Raw genomic sequence first — 24375 nt, forward strand, 5'->3', positions numbered from 1 at the left:
GGCAGGACTCGGTTGCTGGGACGAGCGCCTTCGCTGCAAGCCGCCGCCCGCTCGGCTCGCTTCGGACCAGCGCCGTCCTTCGCTTTGCCAAGCCGGGGAAGAGCTTGGAAGCGACGGCATCGGGCTCCCCCCCCCGGCAATACCCCTGTGTTTCCCCGAAAGTAAGACATATGTCTTACTTTCGGGGTACGGCTTATATTAGCCGACCCCCCTGAAACCCCCGATACGTCTTACAATCGGGGGTGTCTTACTATCGGGGAAACAGGGTATATATATATAAAACCCTTCCCTGGTACAGGCTGATACAGGAGATGAGCCTACTGGCTAAGGTCTCCGCCTTACAAGGCAAAGACTCCAGGTTCAAATCCCAGGAAGGCTGTGGCTACCTGATGAAGGCAAATAAGCCCAGAATAGATCTATAGTAGTCTCCCTTCCTTTTCATTATCAGCAAAATATGTTACATACATATATCATATCAGATACTTTTGTTATATTTTAAGTTATAATATAATTATTTCCAGCTTTTCTCATCTTGAAGCAAGTGAAGGGTTGCTGCTGTTGTTTTGCTACAGAAGGTAACATTTCTCAGCTGCCTTCCTTTCCGGATCATCCTTAGTCACAGCAGCCCTGATTGTCTGATTTCCTCTCGTTTACTGAACCCACCGTGGGGTTTAAATGTCCTTATTGAATAAGCTTTCCTCACAGCCTGACTAACCAAAATCACCCAGCGAGGTAAAGCAAGGTAAACCCGTGATGCAAATCCTTGAGAGGAGCATCTTAATATACCACATACACGTCGCATACACGTAATATACCATATACACGTCATGCTCGTTGAGTTTTATTAACCATTTTGGTTCTTCCCCGCCGCCGCCGCCGCCCCAACTTTTCTCTCACACTTCGATTAAACCCGCATAACTTAAACTCTGAATAGTAAGCTAATAAAAATGAGGAGGCGAGTTCAGTGAGGCTTCAAAGCTCTTTCAAAGGGGTGGGTGGGTGGGGGAGGAAGGAGAGAAATCTCGGCACGTTCTACTCTCACACGCCATCTAAGTAAGAGAAAGGTTGGCATTGCGCTGACTGGAATTGGAAACGCCGGCGTGGGGGGGGGGAGGGCAGAGGGAGGAACGGCAGGCGCGTCAGCGAGCCTGGCTACAATCCCTCAAAAAAGAGAAAGGTAGGTAATACGAGGCGGTGTGTGTCCTGCGCGCGCGGCGCGGGGGCGGAGCTACTCCTCTTTGAACTCGGCGAGACGAGCCAGGAGGAGGAGGAGGCGGCGCCGCGGCGGCGTTGGGGCGTCGGGCCCTCGGCGCGGAGAGCTGCGAAAGTGTAGCTGTCGCTCCTCCTCGGCTTCCTTTTTCCCCGACGGTCGCCTCTTGCTGGAAGGAGTTTCTTCCCTTCGGGTGCGATAAGGCCAGCTTGGGTGGGTGGTGGAGGCGGCACTGGATGGGAAGCGGACTCGGCTGCAGGGGCGGCGGGCATGGGGGAACGTCTTAGCACGGCGAGCTCTCCGCCGGAGCCGGACGGAGCCGCCCCGGAGCCGCGACGCCCGGGCACGGAGACGCAACCTCCGCTCCCCACAGTCAGTGGAAGGACACCGAGGCCAGAGCGAGAGGACGATGCTGGACCGCCGCCGGCTGAACCGCAAGGCCAGGAAACCGGCGGCGGCGGCGGCGGAGTTCCCTTGGAAGAGGGTCCACGCTCGGAAGCACCAAGTAACAACAGCTGCCGGCTTCCTTTGACGCCCGTCTCCCGGGCGGAGACCGACGGACCCCCACCGCCTCCTCCTCCTCCTCCAATTCCGGGAGAAGAAGGCCGACCAGAAGCCCCCTTGCCCGCCGTCTCGCCACCGCCGCCGCCGCCCTCCCAGCCCAGCGTCGTAGTGGGAGCCGGAGGCAAAGGGACCCCTTCCGGCAACGTCGAGGTCGACCTGTATCTCCTGCCCGAATCTTTCTCCGGGCTGATCGCGGGGGACTTCGGCACCCTCCTGGTCCTCTCTTGCCGCGTCTGCCTGGAAGAGAAGCCGCTGAAGCCGCTGCCGTGTTGCAAGAAGCCCGTCTGCGAAGCCTGCCTCAAGCGCTACCTCAGCTCGCAAGTGGGTAACAAGCGGCAGCTTTGGCGCAGTTGTCCTTGACCTGCCCTTTCTCTCCCCTTCCCCGGAACGGTTCATGGGGTTTGTGTGTGTGTGTATGTGTGTGATGCCTCCCCTCTTCCCAAAAGGCCCTCGGGCGTGTGATCTTCGGGAGCTCCCTCCCGATTCCCGAGTTGCCCGTTGTTCCGTGTCCTGCGGGCCGTCGGTAAAAAAAAATAAAAATCCGTGCCTAGTTTATACACTACTCAAAAAAAAAAATACTCAAATACGTTGAATACTTCGTTCTGTACAAAGTTGAAAGCGCACAACAGCATGTGAAATGGATTGTCAATCAGTGTTGCATCCTAAGTGGACAGTTTCATTCCACAGAAGTTTGATTTACTTGGAGTTATATTGTGTTGTTCAAGTGTTCCCTTTATTTTTTTTGAGCAGTGTATATTGCTTCCCTCCCAAAATCCGTGATAACCTCTCCACCCAATCTGGGGGCACACAGGTATGTTTAAGGGAGGAAGCTGCCAGTCAGGAAATCAGGGGAGATCTGAGCTTAATCTTCTAGTCCTTAAGATTCCCAGCATGGTCTTTTTTTCTATTTCATATGTGATCCTAGAGCTGTCCCTGCTTTTTTTTACAGCATGTTCTTCCTGAGTTGAAGACATAATAGGCATAATATATAGAAGATTATTGTCTGTGATAGTAATGATTATTATTTATTATAATTTTTATTATTTATTATATTATTTATTACAGATATCTGTAAATTGCTAACTCTACTTTGGTAAGAGTTTGTGTCTTGGTGTTTAAAGTCTTCCTTAAATAATAAATGCCTAAATTCTTGTCTTGTTATCCTCCACATGGTTTAGTAACATCTTTTCTATCCGTATTCCCCCTCCCCCTTTCCACAGAGGCACACTTCCTGTTCGGCATCCTGCATCCCTGAATTTCCTGTTCTTCCTTTCTCTCATTTCTCTTTGGTCCACTATGCAAAACTTGGGGAGGGGGGGGAGGGAACACCTTGTTTTTCAAAAGACACAAATGTCATGCTTTTCTTAAAGCTTCCTGCTTCTTTTGTGTATGTGGGGGAGGGGGAGGACTGGTGATTGGTATGGGCTGATCATAGAAGCCATTGAAGGCAGTGCAGTGAGAAGATAATGCTGCCTTTTCCAAATTTCAACTAACTCTAGGTTGTAGAGTAACTTACTCTAGGTTGTAACTAACCTATTAGGTAAGTTCAACAAATTTGAACTTACTCAGGTTAGAGCATGGATGGGGAGATATTGAATAGGATAGTGGTTCTCAACATGTGATCTGCAGAAACCCTGGAATGGGGAGGGGGCACTCTGTAAATCCAGTGGATCTGAGAAGAAATGTTACGATTTCAATCTTGAGTTTAAGTCTTGAGGACCAGGGCTTGTGGCCACAAAAGGGCCATGATGAAGAAAAGGTTGAGAGCCACAGGAATAGAATAAATAGAAAGTAGCGGGTGGAGGTGGAAACCACTTCAAAGAAGATAACATCAAATTCTTCCGTGGTGTTGTGGGAAAAACAAACCATGGGTAGTCCCCATACTAATTGAGAATCAAGCTCAACTTGAAGGAGATTTTGTTTTTACTTTATTCAGGGCTGTAGGAAATGGCATTTGGTATTTTCTTGTGAATAGTTTTCTTTTTTCCCCTTCAGTATCAGCAATCCATTGCTGTTCTAATGCTTGAGTTCTGTTGCAAATCATATAACCGCAGCTCCTCCTATGGGACGCACAAACACAAGTCTACAATTTTTTTCATTAATGTTAGCTACACTTTTGTGTTTTGATTTTTTTTTTATCAGCCAAGAAGGGCTGGCTGATAAAAGAATTCAATTTTTGCATTTCTTTTAGAGTTAAAATCAGTGCAGGGATAGTTTTTTTTAAAGACATAAATGGACTTACTTCTCTGTAAAGTGGAGTTGGGGGACTTGAATGTTGTAGAACCATGATGGTGAACCCATGGCATGTGTGGCACAAATGGCACATGAGCTCAGGTCCATTGCACATATGCATGTTGGCCAGCTGGTTTTTTGGGCCTTCTGGGATCACTAGGAGTCTGGAATCAGCCAGTTTTCAGCTTCTGGAGGGGGGGGGAGGCCCGTTTTTGACTCTCTCTAGGCTTCAGAGCCTTTCTAGGAGCCTGAGGAAGGTAACACACACACACACACACTGGCACTCTGGAGGCCGTTTTCGCCCTCCCTAGACTCCTAGAAAGGCTCTAAAACCTGGGGACAGCAAAAAAACGGGCATGACTTTGGGTGCCGGGAGCCGGAGGTATTATGCGCGCATGCATGGGGTGCCCGCATAGAAATATGGGTGTGGGCCCTCATGCATGCAACACCCCCCTTTTTTGGCACGTGAACCAAAAAAGAAGGTTCGACATCACTGTTCCAGAAGGTTAAAAGGTTTCTCAGTTTTTTTCTAAAACTGTTCAGGCTAGTTACGAAGAAAAGGGTTTAAGAGCAAAAAAGATTAGTAAAGTTAGCAGCACTAGGTTTGTGACCTCTATAATGCTAGTTTACTTATGAAAAGGTGTTCCTATCAACATGTTGCTGACATTTTTGTATGCATTTTTTTTTCTTTATCTCATATTTGACGATGCTGCCATAATTTTTATGAGGAAGATTAGCAGAGTTCATACCTTACTGGAAGCCAAGGCTTGTTTTTAACTATAGTTTTCTAAGTTAAGTTCATACATTCTGCTAAGCCATAAGCTATGTTTTGCAAATGTATTATATAGATTACAAAAATCACATTGTGAATGAATATTGTGAACCCAGGTAATTGTAGTTTAGTTAAACTGACTTAGCAGGATAGGTGAATCAGGTCACTAACTGATTTTCTAGCTTTAAACTTTTAATCAGTTTTAATTAGGCTAATAGCTTGGATATGTATTTAAGAAGATACTCTTTTTATGCTGTGGAATAACTGTGATTCATCCAGGTCTGTTGAAGATATTTTTATATTCATAAAGAATGTTTAAAGACCAAAGTAATTGTTTATTTCTATTCCCCTGAAAAGACTACTGGAACAAATTATAATTATCAGAAGTAAAAGAATCTTCAGACAAAATACAGAAATAAAAGAGGATAAGAGAAAATAATTTTTTATATATTAACAGTCCTATGATGTAGGAGCAAGCTAGAGTAATGTGGTTAAATGATCTAACAATCTATAACGAATTTGAATTCCGCCTCTATATTTACATCAAAGACTCTGAGGCACTGCAGCGGTTTTATCTATATGATTGACAAAAAAGCTGAGGTCTTTATGATTACATTTTTGTGGTATATTTAAATGGAGTCATTGAGATATGAAATTGGACAAATGGTTATTTACTATTTTACATTTATATGAGGCTTTGCTTTCTTGTTCCAGTAAAAATAAAATCCTATGTCCAGTTTCGGTGCTAATGTTTTTGTTTTGTTTTCTTGTTTGTCTTGATGCTCTTCTTTTGAAAAAGTTTATTTTTTACTCAACTTGATAGAAAATTCAGGTCTTTCAGGATAGATGGAATGTTGACTTGCTGGTAGTGTCTACTGATAGGCACACTTCCTCATTTTATTCTATAAAATTTCCCAGTAATTTTTGTTTCTCTAATTCCCTTAGAGGTTAAGGGTACTGGGCAATTTTGAGACATCAATGACATCATTCCAAGCAGTTGACCAAGATTTATATTAAAAAACCCTTTTGTGTTAATTTTAATTTTAAACAGATGCACATAAACACCTGAATTATAAAAAGGAATTTAATTTCATTTTTTGTAAACAATAGAAAAATAGTGCTTTAAAAAAATGTAATTTGTTTTTGCTCTTTCAACATCTCAATATTATACATCCTTATAATATTCTTAACAATATTTATTGTTTTAAAAACTTAACATCTGTCTTTAGTCTTTTACCCCTCTTATTTTATGCCTATTTTAATTCCAGCAATCAAAGATGTGGTCATTTCCCAATTTATATACCGTATTTCTAATCTTAATATATTTTATGTCACTTATTTCTCAAAATTCTTATAATTTCTTTACCCCTTTTCCTACATCATTACTTCTCGCATACAAAATATATTTTAAAATTACATATTTCAATCTTTATATTTTCTACTATTTTTCAATCTTCACCTTTTTTTGTTATTTTATAATTTCATTTCTACATGTTATTCATACATATATTTTATTATTACAGTGAACAATTTGTTCATATCCCATAAAACTTCATTTCTACACATTTCTTCTATTGTCAAACTTATATTCAAAAATATTACTTTTCTTCCCCCCCCCATACAAAACATATTTAAAAGTTACATATTTTCAATCTTCATGTTTTCTATTATCAAACTTATATTCAAAAATATTACTGCTAATTAATCACACACGTTTTTATTAGAAAAATAGTTTTTGTATGCTTATATAATATAGTTGTATGTTTACTACGCTCCTGGTATTTAATAGGTTTGTATGTTGAAAGAAAGTTAAAAATAGTATATAATATGATAGTAAACATTCCAAAAGCTTCATATTTATTCCTTCCATGCCCTGGGAATAGGTCAATGTTGCATTGTTTATCATTTGTGACTTTCTTTGCTCTAGAAAGTATAGAGAGGTGTTTGTCCATATCCCAGCAAACACAATAAAATGTTTGAAACACTAATCCGGGAAAATACTAATTGGGGAAAGGGGGGGTTTCAGTTACTGATTAATATAGAATATAATTGAATTTTATTGGCTAAGTGTGATTGGACACACAAAGAATTTGTCTTGATGCATATGCTCTCAGTACATAAAAGAAAAGATATGTTCATCAAGAATCATAAGGTACAATACTTAATGATAGTCCGGGTACAAATAAGCAATCAAATCATGTTAGGAACCAGTCAATATAAATTGTAAGGATACAAGCAACAAAGTTACAGTTATACAATCATTAGATGGGTGATGGGAACAATGAGAAGATTAATAGTAGTGCAGACTTAATAAATAGTTTAACAGTGTTGAGTGTTAATACTGTTGTTTAGCAGAATGATGACGTTCGGGAATAACAATTCTTGTGTCCAGTTGTTCTGGTGTGAAGTGCTCTATGGCAGTGTTTCCCAACCTTTTTTGAGCCGCGGCACATTATTCACATTTTCAAAATCCTGGGGAACATTGAGGGGGGGGGGCGCAAAAAAGTTTGGACAAAAAAAATCTCTCTTTCTCCCTTTTGCTCTATTTCTCTCTCTCTCTCTCTCCCTCTTTCTCTCTCTCTCCATCCCTTTCTTTCTCCCTTCCTTCCTCTCTCTTTTGCTCTTTCTCTCTCCCTCCTTCCCCCCTCTTGCTGTCTTTCTTTCTCTCTTTCCTTTCTTTCTCTCTCTCATTCTGTCTCTCTTGCTATCTCTTTCTTTCTCTCTTCCTTCCTCTCTCTTTTGCTCTTTCTCTCTCCCTCCTTCCCCCCTCTTGCTGTCTCTTTCTTTCTCTTTCTCTCTCTCTCATTCTGTCTCTCTTGCTATCTCTTTCTCTCTCTTCCTTTCTTTCTCTCTCTTGTTCTCTCTCTTCCTTCTCTGCGGAGGCCGGCAAAGCTTTTCCGGGTAGGCTGGCTGGGGGATAGGGGGCGCGTGCGCACGCACCCCCGACGTTCCAAAGAACCTTCTCCGACCTCCACTGTGAGAAGGTTTTCTCCGAGCGCTCGCCGGAGGAGCTGGAGAAAGGGGCAGATCGAGCGGGAGGGCGGGCGGGCGGGCATCAGCGGCGAGAAGCCAGGGGCGCGAGGGGAACGGAGGCACTGGGGGGTGGGGGCAGCCGCGGCACTGGCCTCCGCACTTTCATCGCTCCCCACCCCAAACTCCAATGCCCAGCTCCTTGCGCGGCACTGGAAAAGGGTGCTGCATTGCCGGTTTCTACCTGGTGCTGCCAGGGAATCTCCAGCTGGGCAGGGCTCTCCTTAAGCTCTCCTTTTTCCCTAGGAGCTTGGTGGCACACCTGGCTGTGTCTCGTGGCACACTAGTGTGCCGCGGCACACCGGTTCGGAAACGCTGCTCTATAGCATCATTTTGAGGGTAGGAGTTGAAGTAGGTTGTGTCCAGGATGTGAGGTGTCAATGAAAGTTCATACCACCGTGTACAACTCTGTATACAGATACTGATTTTAGCTAAGTCTCGAGCTTTCAGTCACTCCAGATCTTAATGGTATGTCTCTACTCCAATAATAATAAATAAATAGGATTGCTTTTTTTTTTGCATCAGAAGTGACAAACAATTAATTTAAGTACTTAAATTCAGAGATGATCTGTTGAGCGGGCATATCTGAATCCAATAGAATAGAATATAATTCTTTATTGGAAAAGTGTGATTGGACACACAAGGAATTTGAAGACCCTTGAAATGGGGCTGGGGTGTGAAGTATTTTTGAATATTACCGTAGAAGCACTGAATCAAGGTCATAATGACCCACAGTAATGCATATTCTTTTGGACAATTGGGGTCATAGGTCATCACCTTGCAAAGTCTTGAGCAAATGTTTGTTTAATGGGTAATGATATACCAAATAATTGAACAAAAAAGTTTGGTTTTTAAAATATACATATATATATATTATATGTATGTGTGTGTGTGTGTGTGTGTGTATGTGTGTGTGTGTGTTTTATGTCGGATCACCCTGGTATATTTGAAGGAACGTCACAGCTCCTTTTTGCCTCTAGGCCCAACCCAGGACCATTTCAAGGCAGTTAATTTATTTATAGCCGACAACTATTCTGTATGTGTCAAATGTTTTTTTAGCTGGAATTTTAAAATTAAGGGAGACTGGGATGGTCCCATTTCGGCCTTGTTCTGGCCTCATCAGCTAGCCACACCCTTCCTTACTGGGATTTGATCCGGTGGACTCTGCCTTGTAAGACAGAGAATTAGCAGTTGAGCTATCAGATCAGATCCCTTCCAGCTCTGTACCAGGGAGGGGCTATATGTTTTTTTTTATGTCAGATCATAAAATATAGTTGTCGGCTATAAATAAATTAACTGCCTTGAAATGGTCCTGGGTTGGGCCTAGAGGCAAAAAGGAGCTGTGACGTTCCTTCAAATATACCAGGGTGATCCGACATAAAAAAACATTAGCCCCTCCCTGGTACAGAGCTGGAAGGGATCTGATCTGATAGCTCAACTGCTAATTCTCTGCCTTACAAGGCAGAGTCCACCGGATCAAATCCCAGTAAGGAAGGGTGTGGCTAGCTGATGAGGCCAGAACAAGGCCTAAATGGGACCATCCTAGTCTCCCTTAATTTTAAAATTCCAGCTAAAAAAACATTTGAGATGATATATATATATATGAACATGCATGCTAGTTTAGGTAGGATGAAACTATGTATAAAGCAATTGGTTCTTGAGTCATTTTTGATGCACAAAATTATGGCAATTCCTGCAGCATAGCTTGGTCAGGAAATAGGAAATATTTTGCATGATAACATTATATAAGCAGTATACTTCAAAAATGGGTGGGTAATGTACCGTCTTCAACCAAATACAATAGGAAATAACTAGGTTATACAAGTCAATAATACACAATAAAAAATTGAGACATAAAAAGAATGTAATTGTATTTGCTTTGGACATAGCATTTTATGCATATTCAGCTATTATTGTGTTTGACAGACTCAAGACCATGTGTAAAACCAGGCTATTGTATTTTTGTCTCAACAAAATATAGTTGAACAAACTATACTTTAATCTTGACATGTGAACCTACATGATGTGTGCAACGAATTGACCCTTACATGCCCTACAATAGTGGCTGAACAAGGAATGGATGTTATGGCAAGGACATTTTTCATTTTTTCTTTAGATATTTATTATGAGAAGAATAGAACATACTTAAATCTCAGCTAGAAATAATTCTAAAACTACTTCAGCCTTCAGAATTATGTCAAGTGATGGGGTAAATGTCCAACTCTCTATCTTCATTTCTTCATGTGCAGTCAGGCGGTAGGGAAAGCAAGTAGAATGCTTGGCTGCATAGCTAGAGATATAACAAGCAGGAAGAGGGAGATTGTGATCCCCCTGTATAGAGCGCTGGTGAGACCACATTTGGAATACTGTGTTCAATTCTGGAGACCTCACCTACAAAAAGATATTGACAAAATTGAACGGATCCAAAGACGGGGCGACAAAAATGGTGGAAGGTCTTAAGCATAAAACCTATCAGGAAAGACTTCATGAACTCAATCTGTATAGTCTGGAGGACAGAAGGGAAAGGGGGGGGGGGAAATAATCGAAATATTTAAATAAGTTAAAGGGTTAAATAAGGTTCAGGAGGGAAGTGTTTTTAATAGGAAAGTGAACACAAGAACAAGGGTGCACAATCTGAGGTTAGTTGAAAAGATTAGAAGTAACGTGAGAAAATATTACTTTACTGAAAGAGTAGTAGATGCTTGGAACAAACTTCCAGCAGACGTGGTTGGAAAATCCACAGTAACTGAATTTAAACATGCCTGGGATAAACTACGGGAAATAGTAAAAGGGCAGACTAGACGGACCATGAAGTCTCTTTCTGCCATCAATCTTCTATGTTTCTATGTTTCAAACTGTTTTACTGTTCAATGAAATTTTGTAAGATTCTCAAGGCTGTGTCACCAGAAACATTTATGTGTTTTGTGTACGCATGTGAATTCACACACTTCGTTTAATAATAATAATAAACTTTTCCAACTACAGATAGTCCTCAACGTACGACCTCAATTGAGTCCAAAATTTCTGTTGTTAAGTGAAACATTTGTTAAATGAGTTTTGCCCCATTCTATAACCTTTCTTGCCACATTGGTAAAGTGAATCACTGCAGTTCATAAGTTACTAACTCGGTTGTTAAGTGAATCTGGCTTCCTCATTGACTTTGCTTATCAGAAATGGGATCACGTGACCCCAGGACACTGCAGTGTCATAAACATGAATCATCTGCCAAGCATTTGAATTTTGATCACATGATCATAGAGATGCTGCAAAGGTAATTGCGAAAAATAGTTGTAAATCACTTTTCGAGGACTACCTGTATGTATATTAAATAATTCAAATATTTTATCATAATTCCACTAGGTTGGAATAACAACCAATCTCTATAGATTATTCCTCACTCTATCAACATTTGAATTAATTATTTGTTATAAAATTCCATGTAAGGTACTTTGTGTGCTTCATTATATGATATACATTGTTGTACCAAATATAGTTTATTCCCAAGTGACTTGTTATTTCAAATATAGGTGCAAAGAATATGATTGAAACTTAAAACAAAATTTATTCAGATTTAAATTTATTAAACATTGTACACTGTATGCTGTTAATGATATGGAAGAATAGTATTGCACTACAGCAATGTCAGACAAATAATGAGCAGCTGGAGATAGTAGCCTGTGGAGTCAGCAGGCAAAAATAGGCATCATTTTGAGTAAGATGAGTCACATCTTCAGTAAAGTTTTCCCAGCCAATTATCAACTGAACTTTAATGTTGGGGTTTTCTTTTATTAAATTGTCTGGGTATAGGGCTCAGGTGATGAGCATCTGGCAATATATTAGTCCTTTTAATTTCCAGCCATAGGCAGTATATAAAATATTTTCTTGCTGTGCCTCACTTTCTTTCTCTTATCAAGTTATGGATTATAGTCCTTTAAATCGTGGGATCAAAATAGCTCTCTAGGAATAATCTTGGGAGTTACATGAATTGCTGTTGTTTTGCTTTGTTTTCTGTTGCTTTTTTGTTTCTAAATGTTTTAACCATATGTAAATTACCCTAAGAGCATATAAATATACAGCATATAAATTTATTATTCAGCATATAAACTATAGCATATAGGTTTATTACTTTTAAGGCGAAGAGCAACTGGCCAAATTTACCAAGCGAACTTCAGGGCATGTGGGAATTCAATCAATTGCATAAATGTGTGCATTAATAGCCTCCAAATATTAATGTGTATACTATGAAGTATTAAGGGACTTCTCTGCATTTACACAGCATTTTCTAAGATCTGCTCCAATAATTCCTGGAGCCCTTTTGCTGCACAAGTCTTCCACTCCTATAAGACTGGTAATACTAGATCTGAGAATGCTGTTGAATGCTTGATATGCATGTGCTCTATGGAAAATACTCTCCTGTACAGTATATGTCCATATGTTTTCTATATACAGTAATGATACCTTGTGTTTAATATACTGTTCAGAGCATGCTGTGATGGCTCAACTCAAAATATTTTACATTATATGGACTGCCTAGATGTTTTAAATTTAGTTTCCAGAAATTTTGAGTTGCAATTTATTATGTTGAATCTGAGGAATTACCTTCCTATACAAAAGCTATGCTTTTTTGGCACCATGATCTTTCAGTCAAACTGGATTTACTTCAAACCACATAGAACAGTGTTTCCCAACCTTGGCAACTTGAAGCTATTTGGACTTCAACTCCCAGAATTCCCCAGCGAGCATTCATTTCCCAAGATTGGGAAACACTGACATAGAGTATAGAGACCAATTTTAAATGAAATGGTTGAGATTTCTCCAGAAGCAGTTCTATTAAAGAATCTACCATAGTGTTAGCTATCATGTTCCTTTTAGTGATAATTAACCAGGTTTTTTTAATAGAGGGCTCTTGCTGGATTGAGGGAAGACAGATTTGAAGAGTCGAATGTAATGCAGGTAGTGCTCAACTTACAACCATTATTGACCCCAAAATTTATTTTATTAAGTGAAGCATTGGTTAAGTACGTTTTGCCCCATTTTATGACTTTTCTTGCCACAGTTGTTAAGCAAATCACTGCAGTTGATAAATAAGTAACTCGGTTCTTAAATAAATCTGGCTTCTCCACTGACTTTGCTTGTGGGAAGGTTGCAAAAGGTGATCACATGATCTCTGGACCCGGCAACAGTCATAAATATGAACCAATTTCCAAGCATCTGAATTTTGATCACATGATCATGAAGAGGCTGCAAAGGTTTTAACTGTGAAAAATAGTCATAAGTCACATTTTTTAATGCTTGTAACTTTTTCTGCTGGTGAATATAGGCCTTGCTCAATGCAAGAGAGACAGAAAGCTTCACCTCAAAAATTATTTTTCTTTCTATCATACATAATAGTCTGAACCAGCAGTGGGTTGCTACTGGTTCAGCCCGGATCAACGAACCAGTAGCGACAGGATTTACAACCTACTACTGGTTTGAACAATTGCTGTTTTGTTAAATAATGTTCTTAGTATTTTATTTATCTAGTTATGAAATTTGCATGCTGCCCATCTCACCTAGAGATGACTCTAGTATACACCAGCTTTCCCAAACTTTTCTCCTCCCTGGTTTTGTTGACTGATAATTCTGAGATTTGTAATCCATCACAACTGGACAGTTTCAGGCTATGAATGGTTTATTGTAAAACTTCCAACATCACTATAATACCACATTCCAAAATGGGTTGGAGCAAGGCTGATTTTGAAAGGGATTTTTAAAATGTTAATAGTCAATTTTTTTCCTTGTTTGCCATTTCTTATTTGATTCAATAACATAGCGAATGCCATTTTAAAAACATTGCTGGCATTAAATGAAAAGAAGAGCCACGTTAAGCCGTGATTGTACTTGGTGGGTTACCCTAATTTTTAAAAGACATATTTAGCTTGCCAACGACACCACTTATGGTCTATTATGCTATATAGCTAAAATGTTGTGGTTAGAAACTTGTAATTTAATGCGGGTACAAGGAAAGTTGGAAGTTCATTATCTTAAATAATCCAGTGGCAGTATGCGGTTTCCAGACTCACTTGAAGAGTTTTCTGAAAGTATAATGACATTTCTACTGAGATATTTAACTGGTTGCTGGCAAGGTTAGGCATTAAGAATGGTCTGGAAGGCCATTGAGGTCAATTTCTTAGGAGGACAAAATTGTTTGGGTCTGCTTGAAGTTAAGTGTCAGCTGGGCGAATTCAGAGGAAGTGTCTGAGACTACATCATAACAGGTTTTTTGTGAAGAGTTTGATTTCTTGATATCCAAGGTGGTCTGCATGTAGTCTGGATTTTTGCCCTTCCTAGTTGGTGAAAGACTCTGGCGAAGTGCTAGTATTGAAGTGGCAATAAGTGCATTACTAAGTAGAAGTGGCCATCCTCCCTGAAGGAAGAAATAGAAATGCTTCTATTGCATTACATGGACATTCTGGAAACTTACAGTTTAAACCTTCCATTTTAGAAGTCATGGGGCTACCACTTAGAGAGTCCTTTAGTCAGATTTCAAGTTTGGACACAGTACAGATATTTCATTGTTTGCATTGTGGGCAACCAGATAGGGGAAATGTGATGTCCCTAGCGTGGTTTGATCTCTCATTACCCTTCAGTACTGTCAATTATGGAATCCTTCTTGACTTGCCACCAAGGATTTGGAATGGGAGGCACTGTTCCATAGTGATTCCAACAGGGGTGACTCCAGTTAATGGTGATGGAAAGAAAGTTATAGGCTTTGCTGTAATGAAATGAACTCATTCTTCTTCTAAGCATGGGCTTAGGTATTTTCAGTATGTAAGATAATGAATGTTAAGTTCTACAGAAATGAGAACGTTTCATGTGAGATGAATATTCTGTGATTTCAATTTTGTATTAAAATGTTTTTTAGATGAAGAAATTTTTGGAAAAGTTATTCAGTCTGCTGCAGAATAATGTTTTGGGATAAAGATGTAGGAGGGAAAGTCCTTTACAAATATTGAATTAAAGAGTTTACTGATTCTATTTTCACATTAATTTATAGTATGATAAACAGTTTTTATGTCTCAAGCTTGGAAGCAGATTGAATTTTAATTAAATTTCAGACAAGTGGTGCTAATCCAAAGTTGGGTTCTTTAACCTATGAAAATGTAGTAAATGAGAAATATTCCTTTGTGATATACAATAATGTATATATCATCTCTAGATATACTTTGATGGAGTAGAAGATGAGATTGGAAGATATATTTTCTGTGTTTCAAAATCCGTTTCTAATTCAATGATAAATTTTCTTGAAAATAAAACAAAAAGTTGCTATTCAAATAATTTTGATTTTGGATTTAGACACATTCCATGGAAACAAAATTTCTAAGGACAAGATAATAAAATTGTTACAGCAAAAGGGAATTGTGTCATTAGTTGCACCTGCAAGAAAGAATGTTTTGCTTCTTAATAACCAAATCTCCTAACAAGAACATTTAGATAGTGGTGACTCACTATCTCTTACCACTAATTTATATACTAATCATTGAATTAATTTAACTTGCACTCACATTTTAAATACAGCTAATACTATTGCAAAGTTCTCTAAGCTTTCACTTTCCACTTGTGTTAGAATTGTCATGTTATCTGGAAATTGCAGCTCCAGCACAATAAAGCATGCTATACTGATGCTGTTTTAATGTATTTACATTATCTGTCTCGGTTATCTGTCCTTCGGTTATCCGACACTCTGGATTATCGAACGTCGTGGCTGCTTGGGGGTGTGGCTGTAGGCATTTCTGCGCCCCCAGACACGCCCCCAAACATGACAGTCACGACGGGGAAGCAAGCTGGGTGGAGGGAAGTGAGCTAGAGAGAGACGCGGGGACAGAAGCGGGCGAGCTAGAGAGAGAGAGAGAGAAAGGTGGGGACAGAAGCAGTACAGAAGAGTCTGGATTATCCAACATTTTGGCTATCCGACTATCAGCCCACCTGTTTATGTCGGATAACTGAGACTACTGTACATTGATTTCTGTAGCTGTAATAGAATGTGCAGATGACCTTGGGGGAAAATGGGGGAAGAGATGCATTGGCATCCTTCAGTGTCGAAAAACCATGGTATCATGCTCTGGATTCCCCAGAGCATGAAGCCTGGGTAGGTTAGTATGGAGGATAGGCTGTTACCCAAGCAGAGAGGCAGGGACTCCCCCACCCCCCATGAGTTAATAGTCACAGAAAGTTAGGAAGAATCCATCTTAATTATTCAAATGGTTAAAAGTTGTATAAGTGGAAGTTGCTATCAATATAGACTCACAATAAAGTAGAATTAGTACATCTAGGTGTGTTTCTTGTCTGGCTTATGGTGTGTATGTGTGTATGCACATGTGTGTCTGCAGAATTTACTGTTATCACACTTGTATGTCAAAATTATTAGATTACTGTATTAATATTAAATTGCATAATTGCATTAGTGTTATTATTCATCACTCCGGTTTGACTGATTACTTGGCAATTGTACCTGTGGAACCTGATGCATTCCTTTCCAAATGCTATAATGTGAAGCAATAATGTACATTATGATATCTCTAGGGCTCTATATGGGTCCGAAAAGGTTGGGTGTGGCCCCTAAAGCTCTTTCAAAAGTTGTTGCCAAACTGCATTTTCAAAATGTGATTTTAAAAATGAGAATTCTAAAACGCATCAAAATTATCCCTATGCTTATATTAAATTAAATCTATATTTAATTCTAAATTAAATAACATTTTTAATCTCCAGCCTATTTTTGGATTGTGACCCTATGACCCCATTCCAAGATTAATATAATCCTTAGCCCCAAAGAGCTTTATACCCCAGATGTTAAATGGATGTATCTACATACAAATTTTGATATGTGACATAATAAATAGTGCTCTAAATATTGCAGGGCAGATATTTTATTGCAAATGTTTAGCAGGATATTTATTTATTTATTTATTAGATTTGTATGCCGCCCCTCTCCGCAGACTCGGGGCGGCTCACGACAACAATAAAACAATGTACAACAAATCTAATAATCTAAAAATCACTAAACCCCCCTTATTAAAAGCAAACATAAACACAAACATACCATGCATATGTGCTTTTAAATAATATATAAATAATTTTATATAAACTCAGCTTTATATAGACAACAATAGTGGATAGCAGGGATGTGTGAAATTAATCTCTTATTAGTGTGTCACTCTATTTGTGCCCGGTTCCTGTTTTTAAGATTTTTTAAATAATTATTTTTTGCTTCTTAAATATCAAGTAGACAGTTAAAATAATTACACAGTATATAATTAATACATCATGGCACTTTTGAATCTTACTTCAGTCTTAAAATACCTGTACTGTACTTTATCCTTGTATTAAAATTGCATGTATGAATAGTTTGATCATTTACCTTTGCTGAAATGTGATGATCAGGAAATCATTTCTATTCATAGTAAAAGAAGCCAAAAAGGGAACAAAAAGACCAGAATGACTCTTTATCAGCAATCAACACCCACATGAGTAGAGAACAACACCAAAATTAACATTAGGCCAGCAATCAAGAAGCAAACAATGGTTCATAGCAAACCAGATTTAGTTGTGGCTGAAAAGAAGGAAATGTGGATAACTGATATGGCAATACTAGAGGATAATACTTAGAAGACCAATAATTGCTGTTAAGCCGTTAAGACCTGGCTTTTCCAGCAGGCCTGGGACTAGGGATGATTGAGTGTATGCATGTTTTTTTGCGTTATTTATGTATTTGTATACTATGTGCTGTTCTATTTTGTTACATTTTGTACTGGTTTTTTAGCTGTTGTGATTATTGTGAGCTGCTCAGAGTCCCGCTGGAGTTGGGCGCCATATAAATATGAATGAATGAATGAATGAATGAAGATCACAAAGTATCAAGATCTGAAAACTAAAGTTGGAAGATTGTTGCATAAAACAGCCATGGTGGTCCCAGTGGTCACTGATACACTGGATGTCATAACAAACAATAGCATCTGCCCGCATCTTAGATAGCATTTAGAAAAACTGCACATTAACAACATTTTCATCTAACAATTACAAAAGCCTGCGCTGCTTGGATTTACTGGGCTGATACATTGCTATCCTAGGTTCTTGGGAAGAACTTGATGTATATGAAGGCCAACTTCAGCTAAAGAATTGGTGGCTTTAATTTCACATTGCTATGTACAATAATAATAAGTTGGTAAACTCTAATCAAGTGAACGACCTAACTATGCGATAGCTGTGAACAGCCAGATACTTAGTCAAAGCAAAACAAGAACCCTTCCCTATATCTTTCAGTTAATATTCCAGCAATTAATTTTGAGGGGCCGACTGCTTCTTGACAATACAAAAGTAACATGTAATGATAATATTGCCAGTCATTTACCCTCTGTGGAATTATTGAATGTTCAGGAATTACAGCAAATTCAGAAATTCAAATACTACTAATATTTTTTGTTAGTTATGAAACATTTTTCTGAAATAATCAATTGAACCTGTTAAAACTAAGCAATTCTGGAATTGGTTCAGAACTTCCAAAGAAATTCCACTACGCCAACAGAAAAAAGGATGATAGGATGATTGTTGTTTTATATCTTATCTACATTTCTGCATGAAACTTTAGGACAAGGGATTTGTTAAGTAATAGAAGTTCATTTCAAGAAGTTTTTCTTAATATTACATTGCTATTGTGTTGCTATTCTGTTATTCAACTACTACTATACTTAGCACAGTTTGTAGTCTCACGACACGTGGCGAGTACATGGTTGGAAAACGTAATTTTAGATGAGAATATTCTTCAAAATGTAGAATATTGTGTCCTTGTTGATATTATTCTCAAGTCCAACTTGTAGAACTGATTTCTACTTTCAGATCTTGAGTAGATTTTGTCTGGGGTATCTGAGAAAAAGTTATTACTACTTTTAGAACCAAAGAATGTCTACACTTACTTTTTAGATCAAGTGTAGAGATATTTAGTATCATCTTACCGCTTGAAGTTTAGTAAGACACATGGGCTCCCAAAAGGCAACATTTCAGGTTCAATCCAGGGTGGATAAAAATCGATGGGTTTTTTTTGGATTTTTTAAATTTAAATTGGATTTTTAAATTTTAAATTGCATTTTTAAATTTTTGTTTTCCAAGTAAAAATTATGGTTTAAATAAAGTTGATTTAAATCAAGGCTTTTTATTTGTGATTTAAATCTTGATTTAAATTGTGATTAAATCAACTATATTTAAATCAAATCCACTCTGATTAATCAAATTCACACATTAACACAGCAGTTATTGAAGCATGGTTATTCTACAAGCTGTTGTGACATAATTTCAGAATGTCCAGAGTTAAGTCAATGATGTGCAGCTTCTGAAGTTTGAAGTCCTCTCTTGGCCTTTGAATGCTGGGTACACTCTACAACAAGGGTGTCAAACCCACGTTGTCATGGCATGATCTATAGTGACTTTTTCTTACTTTGCTAAACTGGCCGTGGGTGTGGCCAGCACATGACTCATTCAGCCTTCAGGCTGGTAGTTTGAAAGCCCTGTTCTACAAACTAGTGAGTGGTGCTAGGATAAAATATACAGTATAAAAGATAAAGGTAAAAGTTTCTCCTGTCCAATCATGTCTGACTGGGGGCATATGTGTGATCATCTCCATTTCTTAGCCAAGGGAGCCAGCCTCTGAAGACCTTTCTGCGGCCATACGGCCAGCATGACTATAAGCACACAGAATGTTGTTAACTTCTCACCAAAGTGGTACCTATTAATCTATTCTCGTTTGTATGCTTTTGAACTGCTAGGTAGGCAGGAGCTGGGGCAATTAATGGGAGCTCACCCGATTGCACCATGTTTGGGTCTCAAACCCTGACTGTAGGTTTTTTAGCTACAAGCTTATCATCTTTAACTGCTAAGTCATCACAACTCTTACAAAATATACAGGGTGCGTTCCAAAAGTAATGCAATTTTTTAAAAAGTTATTTATTGAACAGATTTTCACAAATACTTAAAATTCTTCATACTCTCCTTGGGCCTCTCCACATTTTTTCCAGAGACGCTGCCATGACCGGTACGTGCCTTAGAAGGCATCTTCAGGGACCTCTCGCAAGGTCTTTGTCACGGCTGATTGGATCTCTTCTATGGATGAAAAACGCGCCTTGCCACAATGTGCTATGAGTCCACGAGTTCCTGGCCAAACACCAACGCTGCCCCCCCCCTATAGTCCTGACGTCACCCCAGCAGACTTCTTTTTGTTCCCAGCCCTGAAAGGAAGTAATTTTTCGTCCATAGAAGAGATCCAATCAGCCGTGACGAAGACCTTGCGAGAGGTCCCCGAAGACACCTTTCAGGGCGTGTACCGGTCATGACAGAGTCGCTGGAAAAAATGTGGAGAGGCCCAAGGAGAGTACTTTGAAGAATTTTAAGTGTTTGTGCAAATCTGTTCAATAAATTACTTTAAAAAACTTTTTTATTACTTTTGGAATGCACCCTGTATAAAGTGAAATATTAAGACTGTGAAGTGTTTGAGTTTCACTTTGGAAATGGTGCTTTCAAACACTCTGGAATGCCAATGCAGCTCTGTCCAGGCATCATTAAAGCAGCATCTGTTTACCAAGAATGTGCAGCTGGTAAACTGTAGCACAAGCCCCCATGTAGCAGCTGTGCAAACCTGGAAAATCAGCACATCTGCTTTAATGATATGCAGACAAGTTGCTATATTTGCATGCGAATTGAATTGTGAATTGTCTTTTGAACCAACCTTAATTATTGCACAGACTTATAACATTATCAACATAATTACATAATTATTTTATGCTGTTGTCACATTATATTTTGATAATGGACACTTGAAGTCTCTGGGTGCTGAACCTAAAGCTTTGGACCCATGCTGATTTAAACCAATAATTTTAAATTAAGAAGAAACTAGACCAATTTAAAACATGTTCTTGCTAGTGTGATGCATATACTTTATATTGAGCGATGGCGGCACAGTCGTTAGAATGCAGTACTGCAGGCTAACTCACTTCTCACTCCAGGAGTTTGATTCTGAGAAGCTCAATCCTTCCATCCTTCTTAGGATGGTAAAATGAGGACCCAGATTGTTGGGGGCAACATGCTGGCTCTGTAACTGCTTAGAGAGGGCTGTAAATCACTGTGAAGTGGTAAACAGGTAGTCCTTGACTTACAACCCCAAATTTCTGTTCTTAGGTGAAACATCAAATGAGCTACTTAATGTTGCACCTAAGAAATAGTTAGGTGAAATACTGATAATACTTCATATACTGATAATACTTTACTAACTAGACACAAGAAGTTTTTTCCCGAACGCCATCACTGTACTAAACAAATAATTCCCTCAACACTGTCAGACTTTCTACTAAATCTGCACTTCTATTCTACTAGTTTTTCTCATCATTCCTATCACCCATTTCCTCCCATGTTGACTGTATGACTGTAACTTGTTGCATATATCCTAAGATTTTTATTAATATTGCTTCTTCATTGCTTATTTGACCCCTATGACAATCATTAAGTGTTGTACCACATGATTCTTGACAAATGTATATTTTATTTTATGTACGTTGAGAGCATATGCACCAAGACAAATTCCTTGTGTGTCCAATCACACTTGGCCAATAAAAATTCTATTCTATCTATTCTATTCTATTCTATTCTATTCTATTCTAAGAAATACTGATAATATAGTAATTGGAATATAAATGTATTACACTTTGTACAATTTGTATTACAATATCTTAATGCTTCATTATTCTTTTATATTAAAAACAACTTTCATTTAGTTAGAGAAAACACCAATTGAATAAGATAAAATATGTACAGATTATTTAACATGAACATACTTAATATGTATACCAGGGAATATTTTGGAAAAGATAATCAAGCAATGAATCAACAAACATCTAAAAGCAACAAAGTAATAACCAAAAGCCAACATGGTTTTGTCAAAAACAGATCATTCCAGACTAATCTTATTGCATTCCTTGACAAAGTGATAAAATTGATGGATCAGAGGAATGCTGTCGATGTGGTTACTTGGACTTTAGGAAGGCATTTGACAAAGTAGACCATAACCTACTACTAGATAAAGTAGAAAAAATGTGGAATGGACAGCAACACCACCAGATGGATTCAAAACTAGCTAACCAATTGCACTGAATGTGTAGTGCTCAATAGAACTGCATCTACATGGAGGGATGTATGCAGTGGAGTATCCCTAGGTTCTTATTTAGGCCCAGTACTCTTCAACATCTTCATAAATGACTTGGACAAGGGGATAGATGGGGAACTCATCGAATTTGACACTCCAGAAGATAGGCTCAAAATGCAAAAGGATCTTGACAAACTTGAACATTTGTTTGTTTGTCTGTCAAGTACATATTGGTATATACATAGATATAACACTGTTTATATACATGATAGGTACTAATAAGAGGGAAACATTAGGACGGAGACAGTAGGCACTCTGGTACACTTACGTACGCACCTTACTGACCTTTTAGGAATTGGGTGAGGTCAACAATGAATAGTCTAAGGGTAAAGTTTTTGGGGTTTTGTGAAGAAACTACAGAGTCAGGTAGTTAGTTCCAGGCATTAACTACTCACTAAAGTCGTATTTTCTACAGTTAAGTTTGGAGCGGTTTACTTTGAGTTTGTATCTGTTGTGTGCTCATGTATTGTTGTGGTTAAGCTGAAGTAGTTGTTGACAGAAAGGGCATTGTAGCAGATGATTTTGTGGGCTGTGCTTAGACGATGTAGTTCTAAACTTCCCAAGCCCAGGATTTCAAGTCTGATTGCGTAAGATATTCTGTTGCAAGTAGATGAGTGGAGGGCTCTTCTTCTGGATGCTTTGTAATGTATTTATGTCTGAAATGCAGTATGGGTTCCAGGTAGATGAGCTGTATTCAAGGATTGGTCTGGCAAAAGTTTTGTATGCTCTGGTTAGTAGTGTGATATTACCAGAGAAGAAGCTATGTAAGATTAAATTAACAATTCTTGAAGCCTTTTTGGTAATGTTGTTGCAGTGGGCATTGGCACTTAGATCATCTGATAGTGATGTTGGCCAACATTTTTGGTAATGTTGTTCCAGTTGGCTTTGGCACTTAGGTCATTTTATATGAGTATTTCAAAGTCTTAACAAACTTGACAAATGTACTTGACAAACTTCTTATTACGTGACCGTGGGAATGCTATGATGGTCATAAGTGTGAGGGATAGTCATATAAATATTTTTTCAGCCCCACCAGAACTTTAAACGGTGACTAAACAGGGCAGGTGGTAAGTGAGGACCAGGGCTCACTTAAAAGATGAATTGAATAGTTCTATGAGGTTACTTTTGTGACGTATTATCTTATCAGCATATTCTTCTGTTTATATGCAGGTGCAGGTGGGGCAAGCAGATATCCCATGTCCGATTACAGAGTGCAGTGAACATCTGGATGAAACTACCATCCTCTTCAACTTGCCACATGATGACATCATCAAATATAAATACTTCCTGGAACTTGGCCGTATCGGCTCAAGCACCAAGCCATGCCCTCAATGCAAGCACTTTACAACCTTCAAGAGGAAAGGTCATATTCCGACCCCTACCAATATGGAGAGCAAGTACAAAGTGAGCATGCTCACACGAGTTATGGATTAAGTGGCAGAGTGTGAGCTGCAAAATTAGGCCAGGATATGGTGGGCATTTAAATGGGCTTTCTTCTCTTACTGGAATCTCATGTAAGATGTGTTTTTAGACTACAAATATATAGCTTCATACCCAGTATTAGTCAATCATTAATCTATCTGGACTAACTAGTTAGATACCATGTTAATTCTTATGTTTTTTACATCTTTTTTGTCTACGTTTGGAAATGGCCATCCAGCCTGCATTATTTTACGGAGTTTGGCCGTTCTTATGCTTTGAAGTATTTGGTTGTCTTTGCAATATTTATTTTAAGTATTGTACTATATGAGAAGTAGCTGGATTTTACAAAGTTCCCAGTTTTACTTTTGTGATTTGGTACTGCTCTGAAATCAACCATCACATTTTACTCTAGGGATTTTTCTGATACTTTTCATGCCATTTTGACTTGAAATTCTATTAGGTAGTTAATAGAACTTACCTACAAGAGTGCAGATATAACGGGGCTTTGGATAATGTGGCAATAATGGATGTCTGTTGTTATATGTGCAGAATATTTTTGGAAAAATAGACACTAAAAATATGAATGATAACATACAGCATGTGCCAGATTATAACATATAGCCCCAGATTATAACGTCGTATACAACAAGATTATCAGTAATATAAGCATATAGTTTTGTCTTAGATTCTTATTCTTAATGCTTATGACTGATGCTAGAGCAATTTTAAAAACTATATAATAGTAAAAACAAAATTTGGAACCAGTGGTTCAGTGATTACAAATTAGGGGCTGGTAGAGAAATGTATAACAAATTTTCTTCTTGTAATATTTAATGTGGTTCTGATATATTATTAAGCCATAGTTCAAACTCATGAGTAGGCTCATTGATTTTAGAATTTTCAGTTGTAGATAATTCATTGCCA

The 24375-nt window shown here is 38.6% G+C and overlaps 1 protein-coding gene across 2 annotated transcripts in view; it reads left to right on the top strand.

The window, feature by feature from the left end:
• The first annotated feature begins 1225 nt into the window (after positions 1 to 1225).
• Positions 1226 to 24375, top strand: part of RNF217 (ring finger protein 217) — a 49868-nt gene continuing 26718 nt past the window's right edge. The window contains exons 1-2 of one of the 2 annotated variants that reach the window (XM_070733445.1): positions 1226 to 2095; positions 23200 to 23433. In XM_070733445.1, coding sequence (XP_070589546.1) covers positions 1481 to 2095; positions 23200 to 23433 — 849 coding nt within the window. In that variant the 5' untranslated portion in view covers positions 1226 to 1480. The remainder of the gene's footprint in view (positions 2096 to 23199; positions 23434 to 24375) is intronic. The other variant, XM_070733444.1, reaches the window with a different exon arrangement.

This window comes from Erythrolamprus reginae, chromosome 1 (genome assembly GCF_031021105.1).
Source record: "Erythrolamprus reginae isolate rEryReg1 chromosome 1, rEryReg1.hap1, whole genome shotgun sequence".
Lineage (NCBI taxonomy): Eukaryota > Metazoa > Chordata > Lepidosauria > Squamata > Dipsadidae > Erythrolamprus > Erythrolamprus reginae.